Genomic DNA, 19,887 nt, shown 5'->3' on the forward strand with positions numbered 1-19,887 from the left:
AGAATGCATCACCCACTAGCGGATGATGTGGGTATGGACTCTGACACTCTTCTCAATCGCCATATTGTAACAAAAAAATCAGAATTTTCTACAATAACAAAATGAAAAATATAGGTAAACTAGCGAGCAATAGGAACAAGATATAAGATATTGAAAAAGCATTGCAAAAAAAAACATAATAGCCCATTGATGATGCAATATTTAAATCATTTAGTGATTTTACCTTTTAAGCATTTCATTTTAACTAGCTTTCACACACACACACACTCAGAGCTAAAACATACGCAATATTTAAATCATTTAGTTTCACATCATTATCAGATCCAACTTAATGGAGAATTGGTCTACGGTTATGGCATAATTAGTCCAAAAGTCAGATTCAAGTGTCACACTTGCCTGATAGGAAGAAAACTAAACTAAAAATTACATCAATTATGAGAACATATATAAAGGACACAATGCGCCAGCTGCAAGCCGGAAAGATAAGAACATCTGAGATTTCCCCTCTTTTAGAACCAAAAGGTGTTTGGGAGCTTTATTGCAGAGCAGTCTACTTGAAATCAGTTCAGAGTTGCAGATCACGCACATACGAAGCCAGATACACCTGCTGCTGAAATGGTGGTTCAACAATTACAGAAGCAATGGTTTATCAAGATTCACAATAATTGATGGTGTCACTGGTACCATTTAGAAGGGGGGGTGTCTTCTCCCGCCAAATAGCATGCACCTCATCAGTTCGGAATCTCTGGGTGAAAGTAGATTCCTCCAATGGGGTGGTGATACCGTGGGCAAACGCGAGTAGGCCTGTGTAAGCGATCATGGCTCCATTGTCAATGCAGTATCTCTCGTCAGTTGCAAACAACCTCCCATTTCTCTCTGAACACATTGTCCTCATCATCTCTTGCAATCTCTCATTGCAACCCACACCACCAACAATAAGAACGTCCCTCTTGTCACAGTGTGCCATTGCCCGCTCCGTGATTTCTACAAGCATTGCAAAGAGAGTTTCCTGACACAAAACACAATTTAGAAATGACTTCTTTCAACATCTGATCACTAGATCATTGAATATTTGAACTTCTAGTAATCAGAACCAAAGATTTTTATATCCCCAGTTATCCTAAAACCACCAATATATTGGAGAGTTCATTAACTTGAAGAAACACTTTTAAAAGCTGTTATAGTCACAAAACCAAAACCTGGCTTATCAATCTTCAGAGAGGAATCCCAGAACAATTCATCCAGAAAGAAGCCAGGTTACAAATTCTACTTGATCATATTGTCAGGACTGATGATGCACATCACCGGATCACCAAAAAGTAAAATGTTTTGCTCTTGTAACCACAACAGAAAAAGATCAACATGTCATGTCTAACAAGGCATACCGAATGCTTAAAAAAATCTTTGCTGTCCCTAAATAAATCTGTGGGTTATAATGCAAGCAGAAATACAGATGTGCTTTATAAAATTTGGATGCACCATTCACTGGTAAGCAGATAAGTGAATGATTTCAAAGCACTACCATTATATTCAAATGTGAATGGAGAAGCGAGTAACTTAATCACGGATTTATGGAACTAAACTAATTCCAAGATCTCTATCACTAAGAAAACTTGAAAAAGTAGCTGCTCTGTGGCTGCTAGAGAAGATACAAAACTCAAATTTGCAACTTCAAAAACCTAGTCTTTTGGTCTCCTTAGAATGAAAAAATTCCAATATAAATATATGTTTCCAGATAATCGAGAAACACAAAGGTGCCAAAGGAAGCACAAAAACCTCTATATTTGATAAATAATAAATATCATCTTATGACAAAGCACAACATAGTAAAATTCAACCAACCTGCAGGGAAAAACAGAGATCTGCAGGTGTGCACTCATTCTTCTCAAGCTTCTCAGTAGCAGTGGCTTCAATATAGCTCAAGATCCCACTAAAGGAAACATCCATGCCCTTGACAACATAAGGTAGCTCTATGAATTGTTCTCCCTTCTTTGCAAGCTTAAAAAGAGATCACAACGATATTTCAGTCTACATTTGCACTTCATACAGAATTACTACATCTAGCAAAAGAAAATCACCATTCATGAAAAAAAAACAAAAGATCACTAAATCAGAGACTCTGGTACCAAACAACCTTCAGTAAATTGAGTCAATCCATAAAAGTTGACAATTTTTCTTGACATTCTGGACGTTTAGAAAAGACTAAAACACACAAACACACAGAGGCATACATGCACACAGGTACACATGCACGCATACACACACACCACCAACAACAACAACAGAAATCCATAAACATCAATACATTTTTCTTTATTGACGTTCTTGACAGTTAAACACACACACACACACACAAAAGTACCTGAGTCCATGCAAAATCATGTTAAAGAGAAAATATCCGATTACAATTGAAGCTCAGATAATGATTCCAATTTCCTTCCCAGTCTTAATGCACATGTTTATGTATTATACATCATACATTAATTCATTTAGAATTGATACCTTTCTGTTGTTAACAATGAAAGTAAAATTTTATTGTGAACTCAACTGTCTTATCATCTATGTCACATAGGTGCGGGTGCGGGTGCGGCACTTTAAAAAAACTTGGGTGCAGGGAGGATATATATGATTTTTAACAGTTTTAATTTTACACTAAGTGTATTTGTGTGCATTTATGTATTTATATATATAATATAGATAAAAATGGACTTGATTAGGGTTAACTGAATCTACTTTTGGATAGAAATGGACCTCGGTGTGGTTGACTTCACCTAACACAAAGGAAGCTCTGTCCAAGTGTCGCACCCACTTGGGGACGGGTGTGACACGGGTGTGGTGCCCTCTTAGAAGAGTCCGTGTGACATAGCTTATCATAATAATTTATAACTATGCATGTTAAGAAGCACAAAAAATTTAACTAATCAACTGTGCTATACAGGATCAACATACCTGAAAAAGATATTAGCGTGAAAGTTTGATCAGCAAGCACAAAAAAGTTTACCAAGACTGATGATCATCAAGCTCAAAAGTACCTGGAGGATCAACACTTAATTTATGACAGCCAAATGATCCATCTTCCAGAACTTCCAATCAGGCTCCTTATGATACTTCACCTCATTTATTGTTTTATATATTTTCATGATTAGTTGACAAGAATCTTGAATCCTTTTTTGGGCCCCAATGTCCTCACAGCACAATTCTCTGTGAATGCTCATACCTCATTCATGCAATTCTGATAGCAGAACCACTATTGTCAATTTGAGCTGATAGGCCATATATATATATATATATATATATATATATATATATATATATATATATATATATATATATATATATATATATATATATACACCTTTTCAAGTTTGAATTTATCCATTTGGAATCTGGTTTCTTTTCTTTCCTTTTTTTTTTAGAAACTATAAGAATTATTTCAGTACAATAACCGCCCCAAGAGCTATTTTAACCCAGGGCTTTGCTACTTTGGGTCTTATATATATATATATATATATATATATATATATATATATATATATATATATATATATATATATATATATATATGTGTGTGTGTGTGTGTGTGTGTGTGTGTGTGTGAGAGAGAGAGAGAGAGAGAGAGAGAAGGTGGTAGCTGCTAACCACTTTTCTAGGTAACCACCATGCTAATCGGGTTTTCGAAGGGTTTTTCCATGTTTTCCTTAAATATGACTGTACAGATGCGTTCTACGTGCTTGATTTTATAGGAATCAATTCTTGGATCATCCGATTCAGATACGCAGGTAGGTTTTTATAAGGTTTAAAAAATCAACGGTCTAAGTTTTTCCTAAGTATTCAAGGCTGAAAATTCATGTTTTTCATTGAAAAAACACCATCCAAGTGTTGTTTCCTAGTAAATCAACCATGCTGAACACATCTGTAGTCAGACTTAAGTAATAAATGGGAAAAACCCTTCCAAAACCCGGTTAGCACGGCGGTTAGCTAGAGAAGTGGTTAACAGCTACCACCCTCTCTCTCTCTCTCTCTCTCTCTCTCTCTCTCTCTCTCTCTATATATATATATATATATATATATATATATATATATAGTTATAGTTATAGTTATAGTTATAGTTATAGTTATAGTTATAGTTTTCAGGTAAATTGAGAGAGGCATCCTCAACAAAATAAACTTTTCATTTTAGAATTCACATTATAAGCAGCGATGCTACTGATTTGTGCACCTTGATTTTGTTCTACTAATGGGTTTACATTTTGAAGTCATTTCTTGTGTAGTATAATGTATTTATCATGTATAAAATCAACTTTCATGGAAGTCACAGAACACCAGTAGGAAAGCACCTTATTTGACAAATGATAAGTATGTTCAATCAACAAAGACAATAACAATATAAACATGTAAAATTTCTGTCCTTGAATAGGCATAATGGTCTACTTGTATGCAGCTTTTTGGCATGTGAATATGTGTTGTGCATGTATGCACATACACACAGACTATATATATATATATGGGTAAATATTGGCTACTAATGAAAGTACGGAACTAATGAGTAGAAATCACTTTTTTTCTTCAAAAGATACTGATTTTTTTTGTAGATCAAATGTTTTGGATGTGATCTACATGGTTTGTTTAGTAGTAAACTTGTTTTGAATCATGTGATTATTGTAAGGAAATGAGGATCTTCCACGAAAGCACAAATGCTTGTAATAGGTATTTATTGAAAACACTTCAGTCACAACCCACAAACGGGCATAAATGAGAGAACTCAAAAGAGAAAATAATAAACATTATTTCATTCACAAGAAATGCTTAAAAAGCATTGTTACAAAGGAGAGGGGACTCACCCCTATTTATACACAGAGAGAGGGAGAGAGTCATTGGAGCTAGTCCAATGGCTCTAATTGTAGCCATTGGACTAGCTCCAACAGCTATAACAACTAGTCAAGATCTAGTTGGATTTTGATTAATTTTAAGTCTAGTTCAAATTGAACTAGACAAAAATAAAAACACAAAAAGAAGAAAAAGGAAAAAAAATAAATATAAAATATTATATTATATATAATTACATTTATTTTGGGATGAAGGCGTAGTTGTTGTTGTTGTTGTTGTATATAATTACATTTATGTGTACATTTTTTAACACTCCCCCTCAAACTTACGGTATAATGAGCGAAAGTTTGTTTAAGAGAAAATGATATCTAGGAGCAGCGAGAGGTTTGGTGAAGAAATTTATTAATTAGTATTCTGACGTGACATAAGGCAGATCAATGGTTCCATGTAGATACTCCTCTCTGACATAGTGACAATCCATTTCAATATGTTTGGTGCATTCATGAAATGTTCGGTTACTGGCAATATAGATCGCACTCTTGTCGTCACAGCACATGCATGAAGCTTTTGTCACTTCAAGTCTCATATCAACCAGCAGTCTTCTTACCCAAACTACCTCAATTGTTGTGGTGGTGATAACTCGGTATTCAGCTTTCGTGGACGAAAGAGAGAGCCTTTGTTGCTTTTTGCACTGCCATGAAATCAAGGATTCACCTAAAAAATACAAAAAACAGTAATTGAGTGCCTATTATTAGGATCACCTCCCCAATCAGCATCAGTATAAGCAATTAAATCTAATGAAGATGAAGTAGACAAAAAGATGAAGTAGACAAAAAGATGAAGATTTGATGTATCTAACAATACGCAAAATTGCTCACATGCGAACAGAAGTAGGAGTGTGTTGAAACTGACTAGTTGTGTCTACAACGTGTGCTATATTAGGTCTAGTAATAGAAAGATAGGAAAGTGCTCCAATAAGCTGTGTAAATAGTGGGATCATCAAGAGGTTCTCCATCATCGATTCTCATTTTGGTGTTGACAACTTTTGGAGTATTCACTCTCTTGTCATCTATAATTCCAGACCTGAAAAAAATATCAAAAGCAAACTTAGATTGAGATAATAAATAACCTCAAGGGGAATAAACAACTTTAATTTCTAAAAAATATCTCAATAAACCTAAAGCAGTTATTTCAAAATAATTTTTAAAGAGATTTTTAATGTTTTCAACTCCTTGTTTGTCTCCTCCGGTAATGATCATGTCATCCACATAAAGAAGAAGAAAAATCCATGCATCCGAATTTTTAATAAACAAAGCAATGTCAGTCAAACAAGTTTTGAATCCAATGTCAAGCATAACATGACTAAACCTATCATATCTGGCTTTTAACGCTTGTTTAAGACCATAAAGAGTTTTTTCTAAACGAAGAACCTTACCCTTAGGAATACTTATACCAGGTGGTGCTTTCATATAAACTTTTTCAACTAGGTTTTTATTGAGAAAAGTATTTTTGACATCCATTTCAAATATGGGTCATTTTCTAATAGAAGCTAAGGCTATCAGTGTTCTGACTGTCCTCATCTGGGCAACTAGAGCAAAAGTTTATTTGTAGTCAATGTCATACTCTTGAGAATACCCCTTGGCCATTAATCTGGCCTGATATCTTTCAAGAGTTTCGTCACTCTTGGTTTTAATCTTGTAAACCCACCTACAGCCTATAGGTTTCTTTTCTAGTGGAATGTCTTGAATAGTCCAAGTGTTAGCCCTTTCTAATGCTTCTAATTCTACCTTCATATCTTCTACCCATTCTATATGGTTTTTGGCTTGAGTATAAGATGAAGGTTTCTATATACGAGTGTATTAATGCAATAAATGTCTTATATGTGGATGAAAAAGATTCGTAGGACACAAATTTACCGGGAGGTTTAGAGACTCTAGATGACCTGGTTTGTGCTTATAAATATTTTTCCAATGCACATGGAAGATTGATTATCTACGCCTTGAGTATTGTAAACTGATGTCCCTATGGGTTTGCTCTTCATTAATAACATTATGTTCAGAATCAACAATACCTTGACCATCGTCTATGTCACATGGGTGCGGGTGCGAGTGCGGGTGCGGGGGTGCGGCACTTTCAAAAAACTTGGATGCGAAGGTGCGGCAAAAATATAAATAATTATATATATATATATATAGTCCAAAAGTTGGACATAAATGACCCTGGGTGCGTTGACTGCACCCAGGGTCAGGTTGACCGCATCGGGTGCAAGTGCAGGTGCGGCACCTAGTTGGAGAGTCCCTCTGACATAGACCATCGTCTAGGTCATATTTATAGTCGCATCCATCAAATTTCGAAATCAAATCTATCAAAAACGAATATTCGGTTACTTGGTCTTTTCAAAATAAAAAAAAAACTTTCTTTTTCCAAGAAGGATATATTTCTTGATATATATAGTTTTTCATTTTTAAAATCAAAACACCTATAGCCTTTTTTATTATCTGCATAATATAGGAAGGCACAAAGAATGGTGTGGGGGGAGAGTTTATCATTTTTGTTGGTGAAGACAAAACATTTGCATCCAAAAACTCTCAATCTAGAGTAATCAAGAGATAAGTTGACAAGTTTTTCAATTGGAGTTATATTTTTCAAAGAAGAATATGGCATTTGGTCAATGAAATAGGTAGCAGTTATGACTGCTTCAGCCCAAAACTCTTTTGGAATTTGGTTTGCTATTAATAAAATCCTAGTGGTTTTCATAATGTGTTGGTGTTTTCGTTCGGCCAAACCATTTTGTTTTAGTGTTTGTGGATAAGATCTTTGATGTGTGATGCCATATAAATTGAGATAATCTTTAAATTCTTTTGACAAAAATTCTCTCTCTGCATTAGTTCGAAAAATGAAAATATTATTTTAAAATTTATTTTTAGCCATTTTGTGAAATGTTTGAAAATACAAAAAGACCTTTGGTTTATGTTTAAGAAAGTAGATCCAAGTATGCCTAGAGAAGTCATCAACAAAAATTACATAATATGTGTATCCGCCTTTTGATATGACTGGTGCGGGACCCCGAATGTCTAAATGTATTAACTCAAGTGGTCTAGATGAAACAAATGTTCTATCATGAAATGGTAATCTCTTCATTTTACCAAGAATTCAATCTTTACAAGCAAAATTTTCCTAAACTTGGAAAGTGTTGGATTTTGAATATATGAGGATAGCCAAGTCTTTTGTGCCATTGGTCCAAATGTAATTTCTAAACATTATAACAAAAGGCATTCTTGGATAATTTCAAAAAATCCATATAGTAGAGTCCTCCTTCTCTATGGCCTTCCCCAATAAGCTTTCATGATTGTCGATCCTGTACCCAACAACCATGAAAAGAGAAGGAGATGTTACACTCATAATCAGATATTTGAGAGACAGATAAAAGGTTTAAATTTAATTTGGGAATATATCTAGCTTTTGGAATAGAGAATTTTTTGGAGTTTTAAAGAATTTCAAAATTTTCTATTCCTTTTATTTTAAGAGATGTACCATCAACTGTGAAAACATTTGACATACTTGAGTTATTGTTAAAACATTCAAACAAACTATTGATATTTTGGGTCATATGAAAGGAAACACCAGAGTCAAGGAGCCAAGTAAAGTTATCGAGATCGGAGAAGGATGAGACAGCTGCTCTGGTTGGGGTTTCAATTGAGGAAGATGCTCCTTTGGGAAGAGGTTGAAGGATTTTCATTAATTGTGCCATAGACACGGGTGCATCTTGATTGGCTTGATCTTTTGATTCTTGTGATGGACCATCGGATGCAACTTTATTTTCTTCTCTTCTCTTCTCTTCTCTTCTCTTCTCTTCTCTTCTCTTCTCTTCTCTTCTCTTTAATTTAAGACATTGAGGTCTATAGTGCCCCGGTTCATGACAATGGTGACAAATGACTTTTCTTTTGTCATAATCATTACCTTGTATACCAAAATAAGGCGGCCTATAAGTTCGCATATAATTTTCTGGTCTAGATATGGCTAGAACGGAATCTTCTTCATTCTTTGGAGTATTTTTTTTAGCCTATTTTCCTCCATAGTTAGTTCTTCAATAGTGTCAACAATAGAGGAAACTTTTCCGTTGTAAAAAAGCGGATTTGGTTGTTTCAAATTCTAGCCTCAAACCATTTATAAATTGGTAAAAATGTTTCATATCGAGTTATTTTTTGTGAAGCTTGATATCTTCTGAACAATGCCACTTTAGCTCAAGAAGAGCCAACTCTTTCCAAAGTTCGGACAACTCATTATAATATTCTCTAATACTTTTGTCTTTTTTCGTCAAAGTCCGAACCTTATCTTGCAAATTGCACACATATTTCTAAAATACTCTCAAGCCTTATTAGCATGCTCGAATTTGGCAAGACTAGAGCATTTCTTGATGTCTATGCTATTAATTAGCCAAGACATGATTTTGGCATGCCATATCCTCTATTCTTTCTACTTTTTCTGATAAGCAGCTAATGCCTTATTTTTTTCTCCTATGAGAGGTACCTCTTTCTCATTTTCAATTTCTATGAGAATTAGTTTTGATTCTGAATCGGAACTATCTACTATTCTCCACAACCCTTTTTCCCAAATATGATGCTTCATAATTGAAGCTCACATCACATGATGACACAAAAAGCACTTGAATCACAAACAAAGAGATAAATCAACTTTTGCTAGAAAGGCACGAAAAATGAGGTGGCAACTTTCCAAGATTTAGGAGCTTCCAAGCTTTGATGTCGTGTAAGGAAATGAGGATCTTCCACGAAAGCACAAATGCTTGTAATAGGTGTCTATTGAAGACACTTCAATCATAACCCACAAAAAGGCATAAATGAGAGAACTCAAAAGAGGAAATAATAAACTTTATTTCATTCACATGAAATGCTTAAAAAACATCGTTACAAAGGATAGGGGAGTCACTCCTATTTATACACAAAGAGAGAGAGAGAGAGGAGCTTTAGAGAGCTTATAGAGAGTAGTTGGAGCTAGTCCAACGGCTCTAATTGTAGTCATTGGACTAGCTCCAACAACTATAACAATTAGTCAAGATCTAGTTGGATCTTGACTAGTTTTAAATCTAGTTCAAATTGAACTAGACAAAAATAATACAAAAATAAGAAATAAATAAATAAATATAAAATATTGTGTATTAAAATATTATATTATATATAATTACATTTATGCGTACACTTTTTAACAATTATGACAAGTAATTAGGTTTTTAAAGGAGTCCAAAAATCAATGGCCCATAGTGTGTCAAAACTTCATAACTCAAAATATCACATTTTTATATCACAAAAAGAATGATCCAAAACTTGATCCTTAGCAAACAAACCATGCCGAACACATTTGTGTGGTTAGATCGAGTCGATACAACTTTCACCTATGATTTCTAGCTCATTAGTTTCGTACCTTCATTAGTAGCCAATATTTACCCTACACACACACACACACACACACACACACACACACACATATATATATATATATATATATATATATATATATATATATATATATATATATATATATCGGATGATGTGCCCTAGTGTGCCCCATTCCTAAATTGCCCAATAAATGACCAGATGGTTAAAACAACCAATTATCCCTACAAAATTTTCCCTTGAGCGGGATCCTTTCGCATTCAAACGTTTATCTTTATGAAAATGAAAATTAACTCGCCTTCATTTTTTAAAAAGATGGGAAATAGGGACTCGCTCATCGGTACAAGGTTCAACCGTTCCTAGCGCCTTTACTAGGGGTAATCGAACCAATGATCGAATCAATGCCTTTTGCTTTGCCTTAATTTGACTAAGAAATTATTTTAAAATCCTATATGCACATTGAATCATGCTTGTGTTATGAACTTTGAAAATGATGGTTTGAAATATGATGCATGCTTTTGAATTTTATTTTATTTTGAAAATATTTAGAGAATACTTCAAAATTATAATTCCAAATGAATTTCGAAATTGAATTTGAAAATACACTTTGAAAAGTGTTTTGAAGTGACTTTAGAAATTTATTTGAAATAAAATTTGAAATGGAAATTGAAATTTGAAATGGAAAATGAAAGTGGAAATTGAAATAAGAATTGACTTTGGATTTGAAATTAATATTGACATTGAAATTGGAAGTTAAAAATGAATTTAGAAATTGAAATTTTAGAATTTAAAAGTAAACTTTGAAATTGGATTTTGAAATTGAAATTAGAATTTGAAATCAGACTTGGAAATTGAAATTGAATTGAAATTGGAATTTTAAATTGTCGTTGTAATTGAAATTGAAATTGAAATTCAGGATTTGAAAATGAATTTAAATTTATTTTGAAAATAAGTTTTTGAAAATGAATTTTGAAAATCACTTGGAATAATTTGAAAATGAAAATGATGAAATGATGTAATTTTATGATGAATGCATTTAATAAAGTAATTCAAAAGATTTTATTTTAAGAGATGATTTTTGTATTTTTAACAAAATTTAAAACAAAATTAATCTTTAATACATTCATGACTATGGCCACAAATGTATCTCAAAATAATTTATTTTAAATTCTGATAAAAGAAGAAAATATGATGTTTTTCAAAAAAGACCCAAAGTGTAGGTCAAATTTTATTCCATAAAAGATAAAAATCCTAAGTATTGTTCGCATTCTGACTATGGCCATAAATGTGAATCGTTTACTTAGGGTTATTTACCTCTTATTAGAATGGTGCGCGTGTCATTCGTATTACACCATAGTGCCCTTTGAAAAATAAAATAAAAATGAAATATCACAATCAATTACGAGAATTTAAAATGTAACTATATGCTCATACATTCTAATCTAAACAGGAAGGTAGAAATTCTCGTTAATATGAAATTATTATAATCTTAAATTGAAATTGAACATGGACATCTCCTAAAAGTGAAGCCGGAGTCTCCCCTGCTTCTCTGCAAAACTCAAAATAGCACCGAGTAGCAAAATACCAGAAGAAATTGCAAATGCTATATACTAAAACTGAAATACATAGGATTATGCTAAAATAAAATGTTTAAACTTATGCCAGAATGGAAATGCATATGCCCATGTTAGGTGAATGTGCCTATGCCTATGCTAAATGAAAAGGCATATGGCATGCTAAACTGGAAATTCATATGTTTATGCCAATACAATGCATACGACAAAATTGCCACGTATATGATGAAATTCATGTGCTCATGCAACTACAATGCATATGACAAAAATGCATATGATGAAATTGCATATGCAAATGCAATGTATATGACAAAATTGCAATACATATGATGAAATTGCATATGTAAATGCAATGTATATGACAAATCAAGCAAGGTCAATTTTGGAAGCTAGCACAATGAGTACAACCCATCAGGACCAACAGATGGACATGACTTCAAGATCAAAGACTCGATGTATGGACAGGAAGAAGTTGTAGCTGAGAGGCAATCGTCCTGAAGTTGACAGCAAAAAGATGCATCAAGAGAGAGAGAGCTTGGACAATTTATTGCAGCTTGACACAGCACACCACACCCCTTCAGTTCCAATACTGTCATTTGTGATGCTTCAATCCTAAGGGTATTCAATTTGGAACAAATGCCAAGATTAAGTGACCTAAGCCCAACATGGCAGAAAGATGCATCTTCGAGATGATCACAACCATCCAAGAAGACTTGCCGAAGGTTTGGACATCCAAGTTCAAGGCTCTTCATGCCACGACAACCAACTAATGAAAGACTAACTAATGAAGCACTCTTCAGCCCCACCTTTGTCAAGCTCTCACGGCTATCAAGAACCAATGATTTAAGCATTGGGCAACCACCACCATCAAAAAAAGGAAAAAAAAATCACAAATAGAATTTTTCAGGGATTCACTCTCACTAAGGTCCACCTCTTGCAATCTCTGACATTGTAAATGAACAGAGGTTAAACTTTCCTGCTTGTGCAATACCAATTTCTGAAGAGCATTTGAGGTGATACTGATCCGGTTAAGAACAGGGCAATTAGATACAGTGATAGGTGAAAGGGAAAGGCACTGCAAGTTTAAATCAACAAACTTGCAGCAAAGGACAAGACTGATGTTCCGTAAGTGTGGCAAGTCTAGACTGACCGAAGTCAACATCAAGCAGCAGTCAAGCTGCAATGCCTCTAGCATGTGGCAGTAAGACAAAGCTGCCATGGAAGCAGAATTAATACCATCACAGTTGCGCAGGTTCAGATCTGTTAGCAGCGGTGGTCTGACAGACTCCAGTGAGATATTTGGGCAATAAGATGCATCAAGAACACGAAGATTTGGGCATGTAAGTGAAAATTTCTCTTAATGTTTCATCACTAACAGAGGAACAGTTTGACATATTTAAGGACGTCAATTGTAGCTATACTGTAATGAACAGAGATGGTTAAGGCAGGTGGGCGATCAGGGGACTTGGCTGCTTACTCGGATGATGGACCGAATGATACTGTGCTAAGTGATGAATATTCCATGACGTTGGAACGATATATAACACAAGGTGTAAGACATCCATATTTACTACCGTCACAATTCCACATTGCATTGTCATGAGAGGCTTCAACCATCATACTGATCAGCTTATGAGGGTGAATATGCAAACACTGATAAAGATGGGGGCAGAGATAGCCCTTATGATGTAGGCAATGCTGTTCAGGAGTCGAAAAGCATGTTCAGACAGGGGCCTAACACATATTCCAACCTTTCCCACTAGCAATATAGGGGGAAACCAACATAATTACAATAGTTTCATACCATAGATGGGTCTCCAATGATGCAAAGCTACGAGCAATGAGTACTGCATTCAGACTACTAGAAGAAGAGCGTCAAAAAAGAGTACATGTGGGTAATGTTAGATTTCCAAGGGACAAAAAAAAATCAAACTTTGCGAGAAAGGTAAAAGTGCATTTTTTTTACCAAGCATACCGTTCCTGCATCAATAAAACTCTTTGTATAACTAGGTCATCACCTAAAAGTATGTAGAGAGATGATGTAACCAAAGGAACCAGATGCTGGAATCTTATAATCATAAACTTATGATCCTAATTCAGGGGACAGATGAGAAGACATAAAACCATGAGTTTGCAAAAGATCATACTATTCAAACTGAAAATCCTCACAAGTTTAAAACCAACTACAATTCTTATATATGGCTAACCCCTTTTAAAACAAAACAAATTCAGATTCAGACTCCACAAAAAACAACTATTTCCAATATCCGAGAGAACCAAATAACCACAGCTTTTCAAAATACAAATGTACAAAAATTAAAAATTTCAAACAAGAAAAGAAAACTGTCCCTTGCCCCAACCAGATATTCATTGATCACCACATAATACACAAAGCAATAGTGGCAATAACAATGAGATATAATAGCAACATCAGAAACAATGGTAACGGCAGGAAGTCGCTAAAGCAATCAATCCCATCCCTTCAATCACTGTCCAAAACCCACCAAACTTTAGCAGCACAGACAACATCAAGAAATTGCACCTCATACCAACAGGAGAGTTGTTTGGACGCATTATATAATAGAGAACAGCATCAACCAATACGAACAGAAAGAACTAACAGTACAATGAAACAACATGCCCAATCGATGTAGACATAATCCATAAATTTTTCCTCAGCATCAAATTTTTCGGACAAGTGCAATGGCCTAATAGAATAGCTAAAAAGGCAATGAGACTCTTAATACACACCCACTCAAATCCGTAAGTTCACCCAGATTTTGTAGTCCGTATTCCCGTCTATTTGCCCTAGTTTTTCTTTTTATTTAACTCGACTACCTGGAAACAAAATAATCAAGTTAATAACAAATTCATTATTCACCACATTCTCAAACACCACTAAGTTCTCTCAGAAGCAAAACAACCAATTCCAAATGCTCATAACCAAATCATAAGTAAATACGAAAATTAAATCCACAAGTAATAAAATTTTCATCACATTTAAACCCCAATTACTAATACAAAACCAAAATATATTAATAAAAATAAAAAATATTCGAACTCAACAAAATCCGAATTAGTTCATTCCACGTTCATGAACCATAACAAAAAAAGACTATGAGCTAAGAAACAACAAATGCACGGATGAGCAATGATCAGTGATTGCTATGCAACACAGATGAGCAATGATCAGCACAATCCGATGATCTTCAGCACACTATGATGCAGAAAGAGAAAACAATGCAGTGGAAATCAAAACACTCGATGAAATCAGCACAAGCAATGAACACTCGATATTAGAATGAATGCTCGATGTCGATGTTCTAAACAGAAGAACAGGGGGAAGTTGCAGATCGGATTATGTGAAAGTGCAGAAATGCGAATGAAGCAATGAACAGGCGGTAAATCTATATTGCTAGATGCGAACACGTATGCTGCTGTGAAGGAAATGCTGCAATGCATTCGATGAAACGCGATAAAGACAAGTGAACAAAACAAAACAGATGATACAGAATTTAAACAAAACAAGTAAACGTATGCAATCGAATTTCGATCAGATGCTGAATCGAATTCGTGAGATTTTAGATTGAAATATCAGCCTCGAATCAACTCTGATTGATTCTGATATTTGCAATGTTGAATCCATTCAATGGAAAGCACAATAAATTGATAAAGAAATCTCAATGAAACAACACCGATGCAGACTTAATACAATTACTAATATGCGATGCCTACGATGAACACTACACAGATGATATAGAATTAAACAAAACGAGTAAAAGTATGCAATCGAATTCCGATCAGATGCTGGATCGAATTCGTGAGATCTCAGATTGAAATATCAGCCTCAAATCAACTCTGATTGATTCTGATATTCCCAATATTGAATCTACTCAACGGAAAGCATGATAACAAGAAATCTCAACAAAACAAGAAAAAAGAAAAATGCATGAGCTACTGTTACAGAAAGCAAGTGTGATTGAGAAGGTAAGGGAGGAGGTATTTACCATGAATTTGAGGAGTTAGGAGATGGAGCTTCCCTCTTGGCGCCGCTACCAGATTCGATCTCCTTCAACCATGAGAAAAAAAAATGAGAAGGATAGAGAAAGGGGAAAAGGGAGGAAAAAGGAAAGAAGGAGAAGAGGAGAGATCGGGAGCTCCTTGCAAGGCTCGAATGCCGCTTTGCAATGCTCGATGGTCTCTCCCCTCCCCTTCGATGGTGGTTATAAAGGGCAGAACCGTTACGTTTTTTTCAAAAGTAGTCCCTCAAATTTTTAAAAAAATTCAAAAAGAGGGTTTTAGTTATAAAGATTTTCAAAACCCTAAAGTTTACTTTTCTGAAATTTCGCCCCCTTTATGTGATTTCTGAAAGAAAATCTAAAATACAAGGAAAATTCGAGGGATTTAAGAGATGGGATCCATATGAGGTTTTTAAAAGATTTTATAAAATATTTGCTTTGAAATTGAAGGATTTTATAAAAAGAGAGTTTGTGAAATAGCAGAATTAATTTTAAAAATTGAGTTTCAAAAATGGATCTGGATTCGAGGTTTTGAGTAAATATCGAGTTTAGATCTCGAACTGAAGAAAAATGGGAGGAATGGATCCAAATGGAGATTGGATTTGGATAAAATACCTGAGCTATACAGAGAATTGATCTTGAAAATTTTAGATTTGGATTGAAGATACAAGATCCGGGCTTAGAATTGGAACTGGATGTCTGATTTGGATCCGAGGTTGGATCAAGTATAGAAAATGAAATTGGATTTCGGATCTTCAACAAGGAAGTGAATCTGAGCAATGATTAGAAATTGACTCAATTGCCCTTCTGACTGACTCAGAAGGTGGGTCCTAGGGGAAAAAAGGAAAATTTTGAAACTTTGAAAAAATTGGGGTGTTTACACAACCCTACAAATATGATCTACATGGTTTGTTTAATAAAAAGCATGTTTTGGGTCATATCATTGCAATGTGTAGGAAGGATTTTCAAAGGCATGAAAAATCAATTGCTCATAATGAGCCAAAATTTGACAACATAAAAAATCATGACCTTATTTCCAAACACCGCAATCCAAGGTATGATTCCTAGCAACACAATTAAAAATTAAATAAAATCACCCACAATATTGCAATATCACCCACAAACCATCTGATTTCCCTCTCTCTCTCTCTCTCTCTCTCTCTCTCTCTCTATATATATATATATATATATATATATATATAGTTGCTAAGTGGAAATTATGAGACATTTTGTTGCAAGTTGCGATCAATAGAATAATGTGCAATAAAACTATTTACTACAATCCAATTACTCTTCTTGATCTCAGTATTTTATTTCAGTATCATCTAAGTATCTCAAAACATCTAATTATAAAGGATATGAATGCTTTGAACCTCACCGAGGACATGGCGTTGGATAGAAATGATTGGAGGAAAAGGATTCATGTGGAAGACCCAAAATGAATTTCTTTTTTGGTTCATATCGCTGACCCCAATTGTTTTGGGATGAAGGCGTAGTTGTTGTTGTTGTTGTTGTTGTTGTATCATCTAAGTATCTTATTTGCTTCTTGAATATCCAAACCTAGATCAGCATTTCTGTTTCTACTCTCCCTTATTTATTTTATCCCAAAACCTTATTTTAGGTGAGAGAGTATATATCTACTGGGAGAGATCAGGGAAATCCATATGACCCAATATGTCCAACAAGTTGCATGCATACATCTTAAAAAAAGATCCAAAGTTTTGATTGCTTATCAATGGAGGGAGAAGGAATGCCTGAGAAGATCAAAATCACACTCACAGGGTGGATCAAACAAACTCCCATGAAAACCAATACCCTTCCCATGCTCCTTGACTACACAATGTTGATGATGAACGATAATTGGCCATGATCTCCAAAACAGAGATTCCTTCTTCACTCCTTTTTGGTTAATAGAGACACCCACAAAAGACCAATTCCGAACCCCAGTGAACCCCTTGACAAATGGGCAATGGAAAAACAACTGCACGAAAAAGAAAAAACACAATTCTATTTTTCCTTCACCAAAAAATCAATTTTGGTCCTACCCAACAACATAAATCAAGGACACTACAAAAAAAATCATTTTTCATTGTCGCTAAGCTCACCGAAGCCCCAAATTACTACCTTTCTTCACTCACTTTTGGGTGAGCTCGTCACTTAGATAAAGTTGAACAAATCCATAGAGGACTACATCCAGAAAATCCAAGCACACACACACACACACACACAGAAGGTATGAGGGCAGTTGACTATCTGAGGGCATTTTCTGAAATGCTTGAGTTCAGTTGTATGAGTAGCATAATGGTATGAGTCATAATTTAAAGATGCAACAAGCCTTCGGTCCCATCATTTCCTTTTGAATGCATGTTTATCTATAGAACTCAACTGCCAAGTTAAAGTCAAACCATATACAAGTCATCCAAAAGGAAAGGGGCTTCTTGTAAACTTTTCCTTCAAAGTTTGGATAACAGCTCAGTTAGTTCTGAATGCATTAGCAGTTCCTGATGCACAGCCAATGTATACCCACCCTCTTGGTCACATCGCGCAACCCATCTAAATGTATCAAGTCCACCGTGCATCAAACTATCAATAATTCAATGGGCAACCAAGTGATGATATCCCATTACCCAGTGCCATATGAATCTTCAGTAGACAATTCAATAATGAAACTCAGACAGAGTCGCTTGAAAAGCTAAGGTCTCCATGTTCTAATTTTACATCTGATTATAAAGATTGCTGAAGTCAATGATATTGACATAATGTGCATTACCAAAACGAAATAGGATCCCCAGTTCCCCGCTAGTCAAAATCCATGCTAAAACCCATGCACATCTTTCAGAAAAAATCAATAAAACATAAAACTACCAAACTCCACTACATTGATAATGTCTTCTTCAGAATTCAAGCTCACGCCTCCAACTTAGCACCTGATATTATCAACTCAGGACATTTCTTTTCTATAAACATATTTCTACTGCAGTTTGGGTAGCTTACTCTGACTTCGAACTCTACAATCAAGTGCAAACAGGCTGCACCAAACAAGCTGGTGTGAAGATGCAGCAGCCAAACAATAACCAACTCATAGTGAGTTGACCATTGGAAACTGTGACAAATACTCCATTTTGACTTGCATTCCAAATCCCCTTTGTTTGTATATATATATATATATATATATATATATATATATATATATATATATATATATATATATATATATATATATATATTCATTTTGCTGTGTACAGTTTTGTAATAGGTAATGCCCATCAGGGGCATTTTTATCATTTTCTTTGTTGTAATAGGTGTTATTCTCTAGGGACAGTTTTGCAATTTTCTTTTTTTATTTTTTATTTTTGTCTTTTGTATTTTGAGTAGGGACTCTATGATCATTTTGACCAGAGTCGTTGGAGCCCCAATATAACCGTTCAAGGGCTCCCATCGACTCTATTGGCAGCTCCTCCTCTCTCTCTTGTGTTGGCTATTTAAAGGGACCTCTTATCTCTATTTCTTATGGTTTTTCTTAAGCATTATTATCAATAAAGATAATACTTTTTATACTCGTGTTCCTTTTCTTGACTCTTTGAAGCATAGTTGGCAAACTCGTGACTCAGGCTCAAATCGGACCCCTACTGGGTCAGCGGGTTGACTCAGTGACTCGGACGAGTCAAGACTCTAATTTTATAGTGTAAGCACATGAATAAGACATGAAAATAACTAAACTTCAAGCTAATATATCAATAGATAAGTTACAAAAACATATAATTATACATGATTATTAACTTTTTTCATTGAAAAATATTAGATTCTTCATAAAAACTGACTTTGATATAAGAATTATGCATTAAATTAATAAAATACATGATAAAAAAATATATTTAATGAGTTGGATCGACACACCTGGATCGTGAGTCAGTTGGGATCCGATCCGGGTCGACTCGAGCGATTCCCGAGTTGACTCGCCAGGTTTGCCAACTATGCTTTGAAGTCCTTGTATGCACTTTGTGCTTGTGTAGTGCCTTAGTGCCTTTGTATTGTCCCTTAGTGGACTTGTATTTA

General features: G+C 34.7%; 1 protein-coding gene and 1 pseudogene across 2 annotated transcripts in view; both read right to left on the minus strand.

The window, feature by feature from the left end:
- Nucleotides 1–284: 284 nt before the first annotated feature.
- The window catches only part of LOC149830087 (Actin-like ATPase superfamily protein), a 52,707-nt gene continuing 33,104 nt past the window's right edge, over nucleotides 285–19,887 (minus strand). Inside the window, exons 2-4 of one of the 2 annotated variants that reach the window (XM_090016308.1) lie at nucleotides 1,843–1,998; nucleotides 685–1,009; nucleotides 285–607 (exon numbers count right to left, since the gene is read on the minus strand). In XM_090016308.1, the coding sequence (XP_089872434.1) occupies nucleotides 579–607; nucleotides 685–1,009; nucleotides 1,843–1,998 (510 nt within the window). In that variant the 3' untranslated portion in view covers nucleotides 285–578. Of the gene's footprint in view, nucleotides 1,010–1,842; nucleotides 1,999–19,887 lie in introns of both variants that reach the window. The other variant, XM_090016307.1, reaches the window with a different exon arrangement.
- Nucleotides 5,772–13,429, minus strand: LOC149830088 (F-box/LRR-repeat protein 15 pseudogene; annotated as a pseudogene).

This window comes from Nuphar pumila, chromosome 8 (genome assembly GCF_984573655.1).
Source record: "Nuphar pumila chromosome 8, dmNupPumi1.hap1.1, whole genome shotgun sequence".
NCBI lineage: Eukaryota > Viridiplantae > Streptophyta > Magnoliopsida > Nymphaeales > Nymphaeaceae > Nuphar > Nuphar pumila.